The sequence below is a fragment of the Leptonotus elevatus genome, chromosome 18 (assembly GCF_054856555.1).
Source record: "Leptonotus elevatus isolate MCC_2025b chromosome 18, RoL_Lele_1.0, whole genome shotgun sequence".
Taxonomy (NCBI): domain Eukaryota; kingdom Metazoa; phylum Chordata; class Actinopteri; order Syngnathiformes; family Syngnathidae; genus Leptonotus; species Leptonotus elevatus.
The window spans coordinates 6,270,808-6,289,701 of NC_141256.1; the positions used below are offsets into that span (position 1 = coordinate 6,270,808).

An 18,894-nucleotide genomic window follows, 5' to 3' on the forward strand; every position below is an offset into this window, starting at 1 on the left:
AAATTATTGACAAATAGAAAGTGTTGAAAATGGCTTGCTCTTTTTGACAATGCACTATTAAGGGCAAAGTCAACCCCCTAATTGACAATAATATGTTCTATGCAACCCCACTTGTCTAAATATGGTGTTCTGATTAATATTGTGTTAGTGGAATATGAGTTAAGCACATCTATCTCAGGGGGCGGCCATTTTGCCACTTGCTGTCGACTGAAGATGACATCATCGTTACTCAAGGCTCAGGCAACGATCAATCATAGCTCACCTGTTGTCTGAAGCTGAGCTGTGATTGGTTGTTACCTGAGACCTGTTTAACATTGATGTCATCTTCAGTCAAAAGCAAGATGCAAAATGGCCGCCCCCTGAGATGGATAAAAATGGCTGGATTTTGCTTCATAACTCATATTCCACAAATGTAATATTAATCAGAATGTCATGTTTAGACTTGTGAGGTCACATATAACATATTGTTGTCATGACATGTTTAAGGTTGACTTCCACTTTAAGGGCTGGACTAACAAAGTAATGGTTTTGGCGATACAAGTATTGTGCCCGGCGTGAGAAATACGCAACTTGCTCATGCAGGAACAACTGTACCATACAAAAGTCCACCTCTTCCAAGCATGTTGGGATCAAGAAATCATATCACGCTTGAGTACAGTACCAAGCACTCTGGTAAGACTCGTGAGTGGTGTTAGCATGAGTTGCACCCTCAAACCACAAAAAGGAATTCATTGTCATGTTGTCTATTTGATGTTAAACTACTAACTTCTGTGATGATCTTTACTACGTTGTATTTCCTTTGCTTGAGAAGCTCTCTGTTATTGCTGCGTTTAGAGGACCTGCAGATAATGCCTTACAGTGTGCACGATGTTTGTGTACAGTCCTCAAAGCCAGCTTTTATATACTCAATATGTTAATGGATATATAGACATGCATCCAGTACACAAAGTTCAAAAGCATGTAATATGGATAATCCACTGTTTATCTGTATAGGATGTATAGAGTAAGTAACGATAGATCCCCGCATTGCAGTGGGTTAATCAGGCTTAAAACCAGCCATCATTTTTCCTTTTATGCTGCGGATGTTCAACGAATTACAGTCTTTTTGCTCGTGAAATGTACTGGACAACATATCTGAACGAAGGCCTGCCAAGAGAGCAGCCCAAGATTATTATGGGTTGTAGAAGGGTGTTTTAAGGATGGATGGCGCTGGGTTTTTATAGATGTCACACACTTTATAGATGTCAAGCAAGATACCGACACTATCGTACATAATTTGATATAAAAGTCAAAGAAAACCTGTTTCATAACTGTACAGTGTTTTCCCTATGCTACACCACTATTTGAGTCGTGTACTAGTGATCTTTTGCAATGCTTATAGGCCTTTTGTGAGTTTTTGGCACTTTATAGAATTTGAATCTACTCTTGGTTGGGGGGTGATTTAGTTTGATCCCAAATAGCTGGCGCTAAATTGTATGTTCACTCATTCGCACAGGTATAAAAATGGTGGAGACCATTTAAAAAAAAATAGTTTGAAGTGATGGATTTGGAAGTGTTTCTATAGTAGGCAAACAAATATATTACCCATTTACAGAAAAGAAAATAATCTGACCTGAGCTGCATAACATTGACTTTAAAACCTGTGACAGAATGCACAGAAAACTGTTCTGGGAGATGCTAATACAATTGTCACAGCTCTCTTCTTAACTGACCCAGACACAAGGATATGCAGAGTTGATTGGAGTTCTGTCGTAACATAAGTGCAATGTATGGCATGACTCCTTCTTGTGACTGACCTCAAGTTATTATGTATATTAGAAGCACCCAATTGCATTGCTGAAATGACAATTCAGTATATTGCAATCATTTTTGTTTCTTGGATTTCAAACATGTTAACACAAGCGGAAAATTACTACACTGGAACTAATTTGTGTTCTGGTTTCAGACATGGTATTTAATGACATAAAAACAGCCATAGCAAATTCCTCGATGTTTTCCTGAAATACTTAGCACGTGCTAAATTAATCTATTTATTTAGCATGTTTGTCAGACGCTACCCTGAGTTTGCCCACTTTTGTCCGTATCCCACTGTTTACGAGAGTAGCAGATATTGATTTTTCATCCAGGTTCGTTCAAGGTCACAAAGACATTTATCAGACGTTTGCCAACAGTTTTAATGGTAAACAATAAAACTGTTGGCGAACGTCTGGCTAACATCTGGCTAATGTTTGGTGAATGTTTGTCTCATATCTGGCGAATGCTTGGCGAACGTCCTGCTATTGTTTGGCTCATGTCAAGCGAATGTTTGCGACCTCGAACGAAGCCTGACGAGACATCAACATTCACTACCTTCGCAACGTTTAGTGGGATATAGGCTTAGTAGATCAACATCCACATCCGTTTGTGTGAGCAATTAATTTTCCAGCAATTTTGGAAAGTACAAACTTTCGTGATACGGGCCCTTATAATGTCAAACATTTTCTACAGGTTATCATTTAGTAGATTTAAAAATATATATATTTTCAGGTAAAGTTTTGAAATTGTGAGGGGTGGCACAGGAAGCATACGAATGGCCTACTATTCCTGTTATACAGGTATATGTATGACAATATAATAGTATAGTAAGTATTGCAGTAGCGGAAGTAAAATGTTACCGGCCAGGTTAGTGGCAGCAGGACTTTTTAATATCTCCCATTTCCAAGTAAGACCAGCCCCCAGAGCTTATATAACACAGGAAACAGATGTTGGCAACATACAAGCATCTCTCCCTCTACCCGCCCTTGAATCCACTTTATTTGCCTTTTATTTTTCCTTTCACACACAATAAAGTGATCCAGGCAACTTTTGGTATGTTTGTTTTCTTAACCACGGCAACATCTTACTATTTTTGTCAAATTAGAGGGGAGAAAATTTTTAAGATATCTGATTTCCCTTATTGCTTTAGTAACAAAAATATGTAAAGTGTATTTTGTAACGGAGAGAGTAATAAAAGTCAAATGTGGTTTGGTTCTTCTACAGTTAGAGGAGGGGGTTATCATTTCGGGTTCCGGATTATTTGTTGTGTAATCCATGTTCTTCAGCTGCAAACACTATAAAAGCGATGTGATTTTTCCATGACACAGATGAAACACAAATAAACAGCATAACATTTTCCAAAAAAGATGCCATCAAAGGAATGAAGCGAGGGAAAGAGTAAAACACTTTCTGAGGTCTTGTTCTCTGATAGCCACCCTTGTTCAGGTCCTATTTTTAAAATCTGCCATGCCGTTGTCTCAGTGAATCAAACTTGAACATCACAGAGAACTCTTTAGATCATCTCTCATCTGAAGCGCAGGATTATTGATTATGAAATATGATGCCTTTCTCTCAACTTCATGGATTCATTTGAGAAGAATTCCATTTCACCTTCTCTCGCCTCCAGAGGATGCCTGTTGCCAAGGTGACCACAATAACCTAGGTGTCACACCCTTTTTGTGAGTCGTGCCCTATGATTGGCCTATCGACCGAGAGGGTCCAGAGATCGGGTGTTTTGATTGGTTGGCTGGTTGGCAGAGGCAGACAGCGCTTCTGTAGTGAATATTGATTTAATGGGCTGGCAGACGGGCAGATAGTAGGCACTCACACACATTTCTATATATACAAACGGCTGGCGGCCTGGAGGTGCACTGGGAAATTTGGCCCAGCGGGAGGTCACCTCTGTGGGAGTGAGCGTATGTGTGTGTAATATCATGCTCTCCAGGAGAGGTGTTGCTGGCAGTAATAGAAGCACTCCCAAGAGCAGACCATGCTGGGTAATATCACACTCCCCAGGGAGCTCGCCGCACACACTCGCACAAACACCCATGGGACATATGGCCTATGTACCACCACACTGACATGCGGACTAATAATGCAGAGATTCGGGGACTAACAATGCAGAAATTCACTGTAAAGTGACTCAGATGATCAGTCTTTGTGCATTCTAACAAGGTCAGGTGCTATATATAGTCAAATCCAGCTAGCTAGTTTGTCACCTGCAAAATGAATGAATGAACAGCAGTAACTGAGGCCTCAAGTTCACACATATGTTATTTTATACCTTCATCTTTATTATTCTGCAATTTTTTCCTAACATTTTATGACGTGCTACTCTTCCCACATATTTAGACTGATTCTCACCATTGCAATTTCAGCACATTCCAGAAATGCATGCCAGATGGGCTTCTATTTTTCTCATTCCAAATATGACAATTCTAAAATTCTAAAATTCTAAATTTTTCACCTAAAAATTCTCCCATTCGTTTCCAATGGCACATTCAACATTACACATTTACATTGTTCGCATTTAAAATTCAAAACATTCATCCCATTCAATTCACCTTGAGAAGGATTTCCAAGGCTCCAAAAAATTCACACATACCAAAAATTTCATATATTTCACAGTAATTTATCCTAGCGTTCAAAATTTTTCCTAAAATTCGCAAATTCGTATAATCTGTTGTTCACCTCCATTTCTACATTTATTCACAGATTCAGACAATTCCAATTTCAACACAATACAAAAAATACACAGTGCTGCTATTTTTTTATTTTTGACATTCCCCCCCAAAAAATTTTTCCACAAAATTAAAAAAATTCCACCAAAAATTCACTATTAATTCCCAATGGTACGTTCAACTAAGCAGATTCAAATGCTTCCTATTTGAAATGTAAATTATTCAGCTCATTCAATTCACCTTGGGAAGTATTTTCAACATGCCAAAAATTCCCACCTACACAAAATTAAAAAAATTCCACCATTGAAAATTTTTTATTTTTTTGTCTCATTCAATTTCTAAATTTTTTCCCCACCTGTTCAAATCCTTCCAACTTCAAACTGTTGAGCTTATCCCAGACGCATTTTCCCCCCAATGTATATACATTTATTGACCGATCCAAACATTTTCAACTTTGCAGCTACTTCGCGGCAGTCGGCGCCGAAACTAGTCAGAGTAAACTAAACATTTTTGTCTTTAAAAAGAAAAACAAAGACTTTATGTTCAGCTCGTTCCAAGAAATTATATATCATTCAATGTCATTCCATATTATTCCACATCATTCAATATAATTTCACAATTTTTCATTCAGCCTTCACATGCAAATTCTTCAGAAATTGGATTGCCTATAATTTTAATACAATGAGAAAAACATTATTCCTGTTTTTAAAGACTTCAAATAATATTTTTCAGTTAATTAAAAAAGCCTGAACCTTTTCTGATAATGGTTGTCATTTTGACTGAAACTGATCATTTCAATTTATTTAAAAGGGATATTGCTAGTACCATCTTCTTTTTCTTATTATGTAGAGCATGCAGCCAATCAGTGGCTGTATTATATTTGCTACATTTGCGCCTGATGCTACCTCAAAGTCACCATCTTATAAACCAGCCCCACATTTTTCTTGCATTTTGTACTGTGATTAAACTTTTATGTACGCTATATCCTCAGCCCTAATTGATGTGTGTCTTGATTAATCACAGAGTGCTTCATACACTTAATACAAATAAGTGCCTCCCTTCAAGTAGATTCCTCCTGTTTTCACCTCAAGGGAGAACTGCGTGGTAATTGTAATTACCTCAGACCCCGACTAGGTTCTTGCATCGCTCTTTCTTTGCATTTACGCTATAATAGCTACAGGGCTCCAGACTAACTTTTATTTACTAGGAGCACAGTGCCTACCAATCTGAAATATTAGGGATGCAAGTAGAACATTCAGGGACGCACATTGTGAGTCGACTTGCTGAATTAATATTTACTCCACTCATAAATGAACTAATGTTTGGAGCAGAAGTTTTGTTTTGATTTAGCAACAAAGCAGGCTTTGAAAATTTAAGATAAATAAATAAATAATACATTTCCTCTATTATAAACACCTACCATATTTCTATGGTCCCCTTGTTAATTTTGTATACAGTATGGCCATGGCCAACATACTGTATAAATGCATTAAAAGTGGACGGGATTCAACAAGGGTTTAACTAGGGCTGGGGAAAAAAAGTCAACCACAAAAACTGGTTGACGCAAATAGATTGAAACGGGTTACGCAAGTATTCAATGGAATAATCAATAGGTAAAAACATTTGTAAAATGAAGAGGACGGAAAAATATCAAATTGTTAGATCTGTATAGAAATGTTTGCCTAATATACTGCAGATGAAGCTATCAACATGCCTGCATAGCACTAGAGAAGAGAATTTAAGGGGCTGAAAACGTAACTTTTGTTCAAAATACACCACAGTTTTGGAATATGTTTTCCAATTAGTTTTCACGCACAGCTCTCAGCATGCCTGACATTTCCCCCTTAATAGATTCCTTCTAGTATTTGTTTAAAAAAAATAAAAAAATAAAAAACGGAAGCCGGATGATATGACATCTCCCCACCCCATAGCCTGTATCTATATCATATCACAGAGCACTACAAAGTGATCTGAACATAAGGCAAGGCGCCTTTCATTTCAAATTTATTCGCACTCTCTCCCCCTTCTTGCTGCCATCATCGGTCTCTGCCGTATACAAACGTGAGATTTTGCCACATTCGGATGACAAGGCAGATGAAAGCGCGGTGGGAGCTGAGAGAGCTCGAGACAGCCCAAGTATTTTCATGCGACCTGTTTGAGATCCCTACTCCCTATAATCTATAGGCTGGCTTCACTCCGATTGAGAGCGACAGATTCATTAGGACAGAGGCAGGGCGCTTTTGATCTAAAAATACACACTGTTGCGGCCTTAAAAGCAGAAAAAAAGTTCAAGAGATTCCCAATGTTTTAATCAGAAAACACTTCAAAAAGGAGATGCAGATAGCAAAATATTGAGCGAGGTGGTACTGACAAATAAGTTACCTTAATGGCAACAGCGCAACATTATGTAATGACATGGATGTCTGACTATACTCATTTATTCGGTCAATAATGAGGATTGAGTTCATTTTGAGACTTTGGAGATGTTGGCTCAGGCCAGTGTGCTGTGTTTATTCTGTGCCTCGGTATTACTTGCACTTATGTCTCTCTTTATCCCCTCCTTTTTCTTTCAGAGCATAGGAAAAGGATCTCTATGGTCAATAGACCCGGAGTATAGACACAACCTGATCCAAGCACTGAAGAAAACACCGTATCATCCCTACTCAACAGGCCTGGCCACCCCCTCCACTTCGCCGCCCACCCTCTCTCAGACATTTCACCACAGGTAAAGGCAACTATCAGTGAAGTGTTGAAAATGCAGGGGAAGCTCAAAAGTACAAATGGGAATTCCAGCAAATATTCTATTTTTTTTTTAAATCTCAATAATTCACCCAAGTCTTCATTTCTCATCAGTCTCGGGTTCAGTGAGCATCTAAAAGGGTTGGAGTTAAAAATATAGTGTTATTAGGGTTAAAAATGTTTGGTATCAGCGTTGTTTTTTGTTGTTGTTTTTTTTAAATCTGATAGCCGATAAGTGTGTTAACATCAGTTGACTATTAAATTAATTTTCAGTTATCTTTATAAGAGATGCTGGTGACCCTGGGATCTCTCTGTCCCTTTTGTTTTTGAAATTAAAACAAAGTTACATGAAAGATTAACATTTGAGTATTTTTTGAAATTTTGGAAAAAAATGATTTACTGTAAAAACTATAGGGAGCCACGATATTTACTTGTTTAAGTTTTCATTTAACGTTTTAAAACATACTTATGACCCTGAAAGCTTCCTAAACTTGTTGTTTGAATTTTAAAACAAATATATCTATAGTGAGATTTAAAAACAAAACAAACAAAAATCAAAAATTTTCAAATTTGAAAAGTTGTTCAATAAATTTAAAGACATTTCAACCGTTAAATGTTGGAATTTGTTTTGTAAAACAAATTATGCCAATAGTTTTCCTTTTGGTAAAAATTTATATCAGCTCCAAATATCAGTTATCAGCCTCCTTGGCTACTAATAATCGCTATCGATATTTGCCCCGAAAAAAAAACTAAAACATAATGACCGATATCTAATGATGACCATAGAATCACAAATATAACTGTGATTACATATCTGTCCTGGCTGCTCAGTACAATCTTTATTGGGGGGCTGTTGGGCGTGTTTACCCAGGCCAAACATCCTGTCCAGCAGCTGCAGCCTTTTCAAGGCGCACCTGGGCCATCACAGGGAGAAGGAGCGTCGCAACGAGTCTTGGGTACAACGTTTCTGATGTTTGATAGTTCACCAAAGGTTTTGGTCAGGGATCATATAGTCATATTTTTGTCACTTAATCTTGCATTGATAAATCCATTCAAAACACAAATTTGTATCCTCAGTTTGACCTGCCATTTTTATTTTGGACTTGTAGCTCTTTTGCACAGGTTTAAAGTTAAATATAAACAAAAAATAAACACTGATGCTGACCTGTTTGAAGGAATCTCAGTAGAAAGGAAATAAGATTAAGGTGTTTTTTTTTAAGGAAAGCTCTTGAGGCACGTTTTCCAACACACATTACCAAAGTTTCACGTTTCTACTCTTGTCTCGTGTGTACGACGACTTGTATATCAGTTTTCGGGGTGGGAGGAGCTACACAAAAGCAGTATATTGTAGTTGACAAAGCAAATGGAATTGGCTCACCTTTATCCGTCACATATATTTTCTTGATATAACCTCATGCTTAATGCAAGGTTTTGTAAAGGCTAACTGTATTTATGACATTTTGCAAAATCTTAAAACAAAAAAAATCATGTCACTCATGCTGGAGTTCCACAGCTCAGTTCTTGGTAGTTAACTAAATGGTCAACTAAGAATTAACGAGACTCATTAAGATAAGTGTGGGAATGCTGGTAGCATATGTTATTGTGATTTTTATTCTCCTCACTTTTTTGTCGTGTAACAACTTCCACATAATACTTCCGATCTACACGTTCAAATTTCAACTTGCTTCAAAAATTCACGCCTTCCGGGGTATATGATTTCACATTACTTACAGTACTCGCACAATTTAAGGTTAAATATCAACTTTTCCCCATTTATTTTCAATGGGACTAAACATCATTACCAGTTCTGTGATACTGCTCAGTGGCACACTTGGTAAATTGCATTGTCCAATAACCAAGAGGTCGTGAGTTTGAATCCCACCTCCGACTGTACATTGCATATGTATCCATGGCAATTATGCTAAGTGGTTACGTGCTAACCAACTGCATTGTAATTTCACTGAAATGTTTAAAAGCATGTGTCCCCATTCAGCATCGATACCTTTCAGCATCAGATGACACTTGTCAATATAAATATGCCATAAGCCATGATTTTGAACAAGGCAAGTAAGGTCAGTGATTTGAGCAATCACCTGCCACACCGGAAGACCGCGATGCAAACACCGCTTGGACAGCTCTTTAGCTAGTGCTTTGACGGGTGAACAGGAGGCGATGGTTCGAATCCCACCGTTGACAGATTGCAATTTCTGCAGAAATTGCACTTAGGAAGTGAAATTGGTAGATAATAGAATGAAGTCGTTGATCAACTTTGCTTATCTTGACTATTTGCGTTCTCCTTTCTTCGTCTCTGTCCTTTTCTCTCTTCATCTGGTAATTCCTCAGGCATTGAATAGCAATCCCGCCCCATCTTCCTTAAATCTGTTTGCACACTGTTTTCATGCAACAACACTCCCGCCCCTCTTCCTATCTCCCACATCCTCAGGCACATCACAGGTAAAAGCAGCGCTTGCCTTTTTTCCACATTCCCGTATTCAAACACCCCCCGCCCCCCGCTGTCTCCCCACTATCTCCTTCCCTTTAGGCTCAATCGCGTTTCCCTCCCTCTCCTTTCAGCAAGCTTCCCAACACTTTTTTTTCCTGATCTCTTAATTCATCCTCATGTTCTGTCCATTCCTCTTTTGCCACCTAACACACTTTTCCCACTTCATTTAATATCCCACAAACCCTTCCTCTTATCCCCGGGCACACATTATATACACTCAGGGTGTCCTTTTATTTCTCTCCGTTCCTCCTCCACTTTATCATTCAATTAATTTCTCCTTTGTCTTCATTCATTTTCACCATTCTCTTCTCATTGAACACACATCCACCTGTTTTATTTCAAGCACTTTCCTTCCCTCGATCGCTTCACCCTCCCTCCAGCCACTCCAACTTCTCAGTCCCTGGCTCTTCTTCGCATCCCTGTGGGTTTGTCAACGAGCGGTACTATTAGTCGCCTTTTTCCCCTTTGTCCGCTTTCCCTCTTTCTCACCCCCTCGGAATAAAATCCCGCCGCTGTGCCACCCCGCACCCCGCTGCTGAGTTGATCCGGGCAGGTTGGCTTGCAGAGCTAGCGGACTGTGTAAGACAGAATAATTGGTTCGCCATAAAATGTAAAAGCGTCATCTTGAACAATGAGGTATGGGGAAGTGGAACAAATTGGAGGCCAGATTGGGAACGTGGGGGAGAGCTGAGGGTGCAGGAAGGAGATGTTGGAGTTGGGGAGTTGGGGGTTGCAGTCATTTGCATGGTGACCCACGGTGGGAAATGAGACAGTGAGGACAGTTCATTTTGAGGTTAGAGAGAAACTGCTGGTACCTTGTGATGAAGTACCTGCCAAGTATGCAGTGGGTAAGATGACGTCACGTGTTTGTGTATTTTTGTCAGTAGTACTGTAGATTGAGCTGCGTTTTTCGGTGTTTATTAACTACAAAGCGCAAGTCTTGTTTTTTTCACTTTCAGTTCAAAAGGTCTAATGTCAACAACTATTAAATTAAATTACTTTGACAGATTATGATTTTGAAATTGGATTAGATTCAACTATTAATTTTGGGACTCATGTTGGTTTAAGTTACAAGACCATGTGTTTTAATTAATTAGCTTCAAGTCTCATTTAATAATTAATGTGCAAGCAATTTTAAAGAATTTGAATAAAAAAATAATAATCTGCTATTTGAGCTGCGACAAATCGATGACTTTGAATTTTTATTTAACTGTTAATTGACGCAATTTTATGTATGAATAATTGCTCATTAGAAAATCACTCCGAAATTGTAAAGCATTATGATTGATTTGATATTATATATATATAAGTTAATTGATACATATTTTGTTTTCATTAATTTATTCTAAAATTGAATGCCAAGAAAGGAAAAAAGGATTCGACCTATGTGAACCAGACATCTGTCAATTTTGATATTTAGGGTTTTTTATTTTTCTTCTTCAAAGTTACATGACAACATGCTGGCAGAGTGCAGCAGTGATTAGTTGCCTTTAAGTACCACCATCAAACATCTAAGAGCTAAACAAAACTTTTAATGCCAGTGCTGACCCACTTTATGTTAGCCTTTTGCTAACTTCCTCTGCTGCTCATTATGTGTTTCTGGCTCAGAGAAAAAGCAACACTTTTGACTCACTATCAGAACATTCTTCAACAGTATACAGAAAAACAACACTTTTGAAATAGCTTCACCCAAACTTGTAGGCTTTTTGCCGATGCCTTTAAATAAGTAAACATTTTTAGCAGATCTGTTCATGTTGATTATGTAGACACTGAGGAAGTAATGAATGGGTTTGGGAAGGACGAATTAATCAATAGAGAGGGGCATAAAATCAATAAATTGATTGGGAAGAATTTCTATCCTCTCTTGGATAGGGTGACCAGAATTTTGTAATTAAACTGGGAACTATTTATTTAAAAAATTAACACTAGTCAATCTGGTGACCAGTAGTTGTGTTATTACTTTAGCTAATGCTAAATGCTATCTTGGTTGATGGTTCAACAGTGGTAAACAAGGCAATACACTCACCATTATCCAACCTTTTTGCCTCGCAGTCCTCCATTGTAACACTGGAAACGCGTTGCCAGAAACTCTCAGATCGTGTTTTCCCATGATTTTTAGTCACGGAAGCAGGACGTGTAGTGCTAGTTGTGGTATGATGAAAATGTGACTGTGAAAGTAAATAGAAAGGAATGGAAGAGTTAAATTCCTTTTTAATTGGTTTATCGTAGGGTGCAAGTTGGCCCGTAATCGGAAGTGGTTGCTAACTTGCTAGCGAGCCTACCAGGAAGTAACATGGATGCTTTTCATGATTGTTGCTCTACTGCTGTTAGCGCTCTGAAATTACTCCGCCAATCCCTCTCATAGATTCTCATTGACAGAATCCTTACTTAACTCATTCACTCCCAGCCATTTTGACTGAAGCAACCCCCTTTGCTCCCGGCTATTTTACTGGATTTTGCAAAGCCCACAGAATATTGTGTTTGATTGCTATAAAAACATGGAACCTTTCGTCAGAAAAAAAAAGTATATTTGTATCTGTGTCTGTTCTGCAGCAATTAGCATTAGAATATAGCTACATTTCATCATTATTCAAAAACCTGTTTAAAACACTGGGGAAAAGAGCTTGTTGCCACATGGCCCTGGCTGATCTCTTATACTCTGTTGCCACCTGCTGGCCATTTTTTGTAGCAACTACAATTGCTTTAAGAGACCTCTTCAGGTCAGAGGCTGCATCAAAGCCTTCTGTATGCTCTAGCATAAAAAAAAACATAAATAAAAAACATACAAATACGTTTTTGGGACCATGGCAATATTTAAATTTAAAACATTTGGGAGCAAATTAGTTACATTTTGAAAATGTGCTGCTAGACCGTTAATGTGCAGTAACTCTGCCCCTGTTCCCTCAAAGATTCTAAAGACAGCAAAAATTTGTTCATGAGACATTAGACATAATATTGAGCATTAAATAGTCCACATTCCACATTAGATAAAAAAAAAAAGTATCCATTAAACAGTTTTATCACGGGTTCATGATACTCTTTAAAATGCTTCCTGGGCTTTTAATACTTTTAGTCACTTCAGTCGGTATGAATAGCGCAGAGGGAATATCATCTGTTTTATCATTATAGCCACCAAGTGACTTCAAGGAGAAAATAGGGTTGACTGGAAAAGGCAATTAATATTAATCATAGCAATCAGAACACATCATTTGGCGGCATGAAACAATAAAGTACCTGGAGTTCATTGGTATCCTTAGATAGCGAGGAGCGGCTAGTGAGTTTTCCAGGATTTCGATTTCAGCAATTTTGATAACTCTGTTGTTTGTTGTTTTGTTTAATAAATAAAATAATAACCGTTAATGAAACGGGTTTCCTTACACACGGCGCTCAATAGGTCTGCTCAATACAACACAAAATCTCCCTCTCAAGAGCTCTCATTTTCAAGACCATTATGTTATGAAGTGTAATGATCAAGAATGCTTTCACGGCGGCTCCATTGTGTTAAGGTCAAGGACTGTCTCAAGCAGTTCAACACAACTCCGAGCAGAAGAGAAGGATGAGGAAAAAGCGTCTGTCTAAGACGAAGGGATGACGACGCTTTGTTCTTTAGTCTTAACGTCGCTCACACCTCTCCGCTTTTCGCCGGCCGTAATAATTCACCCCCACCCACCGACTCTTTCCCAACCTGAATGTTTGTAGTTAAGTCCACCAATTTCTTTGTGCATGAATGTATTCATGACTAAATGGGTGTGTTTGTGTGCCTGCAAAACGGGGGGGGGGGGGGGGGGGAGGCAGTCTGCTGGGTAGGAGGTCAGCTCCGTGGTGCATTCCTTCACACCCCATCAGCATCTGGATGAGAGGAAGAGGAGGAGGAGCGGAGGATGGATGTCTCAAGGGGGATGTAGAAGAGCTTGCTCTCTTTCCGTCTCCCTTCCTTTCTTTCTCTCCTCCCTTCCCCTGGAGGAAACAAACGGGGGTGGGGGGTGTTGAGGAATGAGCGTCTAGCACAAGTTTAGCCCCTCGCCCACTATATTAAATGCACGGCGCGTCGCCTCGGCAACGGGAACGCCACCATGGCAACACATGTAAGGCAGGTGCTGTCGCACTGCAAGGCCATTTGTTGAGCAAGTGAGAGACAACATAGGGATGGGAAGAGAGAAAGAAAAAAGAATGAAAAAAAGAAAGTGAGAGAGAGAGAGAGAGAGAAGGGGTGAGATTGGCGGGGGGTGGGGTGCTAGGAAAAACAGACAGGCTGTTAGCGCAGGAAAAATATGTTATCGCCGTGGCAACGCAATGTGGCAACTCTCCATGGCAACAGCAGGTGGCTCAGGGCTGAAATGTGCAGCTTTTGCGTTTTGTGCAGTGTGTGCGTGCGTACACGTGCTCGCGCCAGCCTCCGGTCCATCTTTCCCCTGCATCTGGCGAGGTGAGAGCCACATCACAAGTGCAGACGTCCAAATCCTCTCATTCAGCAGCTTAGCGCAACATAAAACAGGCCTCACATTACAAAGGAGGCTCTCCTGATGAGTGCAAGCGAGTGGGCTGCTTTTTCTGACTTTGCAGCATCTCCAGGTGTTCTTTGTCTAGCCCGCCTGTTTGTTTGTTTGTTTGATTGTTTGATTGTTTGTTTGTTTGTGGAGGTTTGTGTTATCAGGCGTGTTGAATGTGTGTAGTGCGTTAGTGGAGGAGAAGAAAGAGCATCCAGACGTGTCTTCTAATGTGGAGTTAAAGACCACTCAACTAGAAATGTTCAATACTACTTTTAAGTAGACCGATAGCAGTACGAGCACTCAACTCTTTAGTAGTCACTGATACAGATACCAATTACCGATACCACGTGTACTTTTGATATGTAAAATTTCACCCCCCCAAAAAATCTTTTAACTGATTTTTTTTTAAAGACCTATTTATTCCACTATAGCATTTTGCTTAAAATTGCATGAAATTAATGGCAATTATTCTATTCTTCTCATTTCTAACTTTTTTTTTAAGCTGAGAGCTATTTCTAGGCTACTTATTAGTGCTAAGGGCTACCAAGTAATTGATAGGGTAGTCAATTCTAAAAACATTTGTTAGTGACAGCCCTAGTTATTACTAAGACATTTATGTGAAGACACTAATTCTCTTAATGATTTCTCATGATAATTAAGAAATACCAATATATATAAAACACTTTATTTCTATAAACCGCTTCCATTGTTTACATTTTAACATTTCTACAAAATCACAATCCCAATTCTCGTTTCTAGTTCCTGGTCGTAAAACAGCTGCCATCGTGAGTACCGAAACCTTGAAATAAGGCTGGATATCAATCCGATACGATATATGGCATCGGTATTCGCCTATCCCGATGCTCAACCTTCTTCCTCTCCTTCTTCATCCCCTCCACCTTCCCTCCACTTCAAATTCACCTAAAGGACAGCCAGTATTATGTTCTTGTGTGTGTGTGTGTTCGGGAAGACGTCTCCATCTATGTGAGAAATGCCATCATTACCTCCCTCATTAGTGGTGCAATGATCACCTAAACCGAGTCGCCGGCTTTGTGCGCTCCTCCTGTATAATGTGTGTGTGTCAACAAGACGCGTGTTTAAATGTGTCATTCCGTCGGCATATTTATCTTAAACATGCCTTTGTGACATAAGCATGTGTTAACCGCGAGTGCGTTGATGACTTTTTTTTCCCGTCGGATGTGTGCGGACCCGTGGCAGGCGGCGGGGGGTTGTCATGAGAAATTACTCCCATGGACTTATGGCGGCGAGGCTGTAATTCTCCGAGGTAATCACAGGGAATAATGGCAACAGTGGGACACCCGGGAATCTAATCACTATAATCAGAAGCGCGGGCTTATGGGTTCAAATTCCTGCCTTGCTATCTTGCTCACAATAAAGCCTGTTAGGCTGCTTGATGTGATCAAACGGTTGACCACTTTTCTTTCTCTCCCCTCCCCATCAACGCAGTCCTCCATTGTGGTCGGGGAGTCCCCTCTTCAGGAAGAACGGCGGAGTCGTTCTACAAGGTACGATCTCGTGTCTTTTTGTTACCGTCCTTTCTTGCCTTTCTTCTAGTCTCGGTTCGGATCACGCCCGATCTGCGATTGGTTGGTGGGGGGGGAACAAAACAAAAACAAAGTGTCCATTCTAACATGTCAAGGAAGCTTAAACATACTCAACGGAGTACACGCTAAGTCTAACTTCACAATAAAGTTGACCAAATACAGTAATACATTAACAGCACAGCTTAGTACACTTTTACTTTGAAGTTCGCCCACGTCGTGGCGTGATGGTTAGCTTGACTTCCCTTTTAAACGTTACTTTATCGTAGTTGATTGACATTGCAGTTGCGACCAACATCAACACAACGCTATCCCGAACTCATGTTCAATCGCTAATTTAGGACGCTAAGAAACCGCTAATTAATTACGCTGTCATCGTATGATACGGCGGAAGTCTCCGAGGTAAGTGGCTAGCGGCTAGCTGTTAGCATGACCAACGAGTGTCTGACTGCCGGCTGGTAAGTTTGACAGCTTACTTTAATTATTTTTCAATATTCTGGACCAAGGCTACTTTGGAATTCACTCTCCATGTTTAAAGGAAGGGAATGTGCCTTAAATTGCACGTTGAGGTCTTTTCATTATAAAAAAAAAGAGAGAGAGAGGAATTGAACTTTGTCTTCATTTATTTTATGAAACACTTTTGCCCATTAAAAAAAGATAAACATTTAACTCAAAATGTCAAACTTAGCTGTTTAGATTATAGGAACACAACTTTAACCCATTAATACCTTGTTATTTTACACATGAACCATGTAAAAATAAGAATGTTTCTGCCTCATATTGCACTTAAAAGTTGTATTCCTAAATCCTAAATTGCTATATTAGACATTTGGTATTGATTTTTTTTTTTTATGGGAAAAGCGCTTTACAAAAGAAAGACAAAGTAGTATTTTTATTTTTTATTTTTTATTTTTTTATTTTTTTTTGGCTGATCCAAAAAAACGATCCAATCCGTGACTCAAATCTGAAAAACGATCCAAACCGTGCTGTTTGTGATCCGTTGCACCACTACTTCCTTGCCTCACAACCCGACTTGTACCCGAAGGTGCCGAATGTGCAATCATCTCACTTCCAAAGCCGTCTTTTTAAAAGCGAGTCTTGAGAATACCAAGTATTGAGTTCTGACACTTGGCTGAATGCCAGCGAAGAAATACTTCCCCACAGTGGTGTATTTATTTGAAAGTTTAAAAAAAATAAAAATAACCAGTAGAGACACATCAATTGAGAGGGGGTGGAAGAGAGAATCTTATCAGAGGTAGGGGAGCAATCCCCTCGTCTCCTTTTTCTCATTCAACGCGCTTTCTCCCCGTCCCCCGCTTTTGTCGTTATAGACCTCCTTTTCCCTGTATTTCCCATTATTCCCATCTTCCCTCCCTTCCCCTCCCATCCCTGGTGGCTGCTAGGCAGTTTAAATGGACATTCAATCCCAATCAGGGAGCACTTCAGGAGCTCGCTGGGCCGCCGAGTCCTAAATGGAGAGGGAAATGGATACATTAGGCGTCTGCGGCGTGCCCTCCATCGCCGCTGATAATGGAGTAGTAATGGTCAAGGAGCCAAGGTTGGAGAGCATCTGAAAACCTGGACTCCCTCTGGACGCATGGTCTGAAAGGGATGCCTCTGAGCAGCCTGGACTCAGGCAGGGGTGACAATTGTGAAGGCTGCATGTGACAAGGTGGACCTTGAGCTCTATAACATTTAACCTTGTAATGAATGTTGATTCTTTATGACTTAAATCTCTCATGCCCATCATTAGTCACATCTAGACTATACAACGTTAACTAATAATCAAATTTTATTGAAATGGTGGCAATACCTAGTTCTGTAAGGACTTATAACCGACAGGTTTCAGGTTTAAGTACCACGGCCCTATTTTCGTTTCCAGCGCATGCCTATGCACAGGTAGAGGTGGGCTAAGGCGGCGTTTCGGCCAATCAAAGCGGTAATCCACTCATTCCTTTTCAAATCAGGGCGGTAGAAGCGCACACATGCTGGACATTGTGGAAGCAAATTGACTCGTTAGGTTCCTCAACTTGCTATTAATTAATTAATTAATTAAATAATAATAATAATTTGTTTAATGAAATAATATTTTCAATGACCCAAAGAGATTTTCTCACGCCCTTGTCATATTTATGAATAAAATATGATGACATCCACCACACGTACGCGGAGCACCGAATCTCTTTGCCTATGCGTCGATTAAATCCATCAAAATCACGTGATACCGCCCGCGCCACAAGTTAGACCTGGTTTTACCGAGTCTAATATCTCGTTAGCAGCGCAGTCTACTCCCTGGTAACTGTTTATGAGTGCAGCTTTATAGTGCATCCCGTTGACTCTGCGTAGACTGTACCGTATTTTCCAGCCCATTGGGCACACCGTATTATTAGGCGCAACATCAATGAAGTGGTCTATTTTAAAATATTTTCATACATAACACGCTCTGGGTTATGAAGCACATTATTTTTGTGAAGCATTGTTGTTAGTTTATTCTAATTGTACTGCATGTTTATTTGATTGCTTTAGCGCTATTATGCTAGGTTTTATCGGGAAGCGTCGTGTGTCTTGCATGTTTTTGCTCAACGCAACAACACGGGGGCTGCTTCGTGCAGAAGTGGGGATCCTTCAATTGACAAAACCCCCCATCCCTAATCAGTGTTGTTACTAGTATCTAATGCTAAATGCTATCTTGATTTACAGCTCAACAGCTGTAAACAAAGCAATGCACTCACCATGAGTCAGTCTTTTTGCTCGGTCCGGGCAGCGAATGGAAGCTGGCTGTGTTGTTCAGTTCACCTCGCGCCGGTCCAGTCCCACATTGTAACATCAAAAATATGCCGCCACAATAACTCAGCTGGCCTTAGGACTAATCGGCGACCTCAAGAGTAGGCAAGTTTGACTACATTTCCCATGATTCTTTCACACGGAAGCAGGAAGTAATTTTAGTTCCGGTATGATGAAAACAGCAATTAGATGCGGATGAGAATGAGAACGCAAACATAATATAAAGGAATTTGAAATGAAGACGACAAACTGAAAAGCCGACATCCATCTAGGGCTACACCCTAGACTGGTTGCTAGCCTAGGCTAGGCACATATAGACACTACTCCTCCCCCATGCTGCC

General features: G+C 39.8%; 1 protein-coding gene across 1 annotated transcript in view; it reads left to right on the forward strand.

Annotated features, from left to right (window-relative positions):
• LOC147158384 (forkhead box protein N3-like) overlaps positions 1-18,894 on the forward strand; it is an 81,786-nt gene that overhangs the window by 44,047 nt on the left and 18,845 nt on the right. Inside the window, exons 3-4 of the mRNA XM_086061469.1 lie at positions 7,049-7,200; positions 15,675-15,733. Of these exons, the coding sequence (XP_085917595.1) occupies positions 7,049-7,200; positions 15,675-15,733 (211 nt within the window). The remainder of the gene's footprint in view (positions 1-7,048; positions 7,201-15,674; positions 15,734-18,894) is intronic.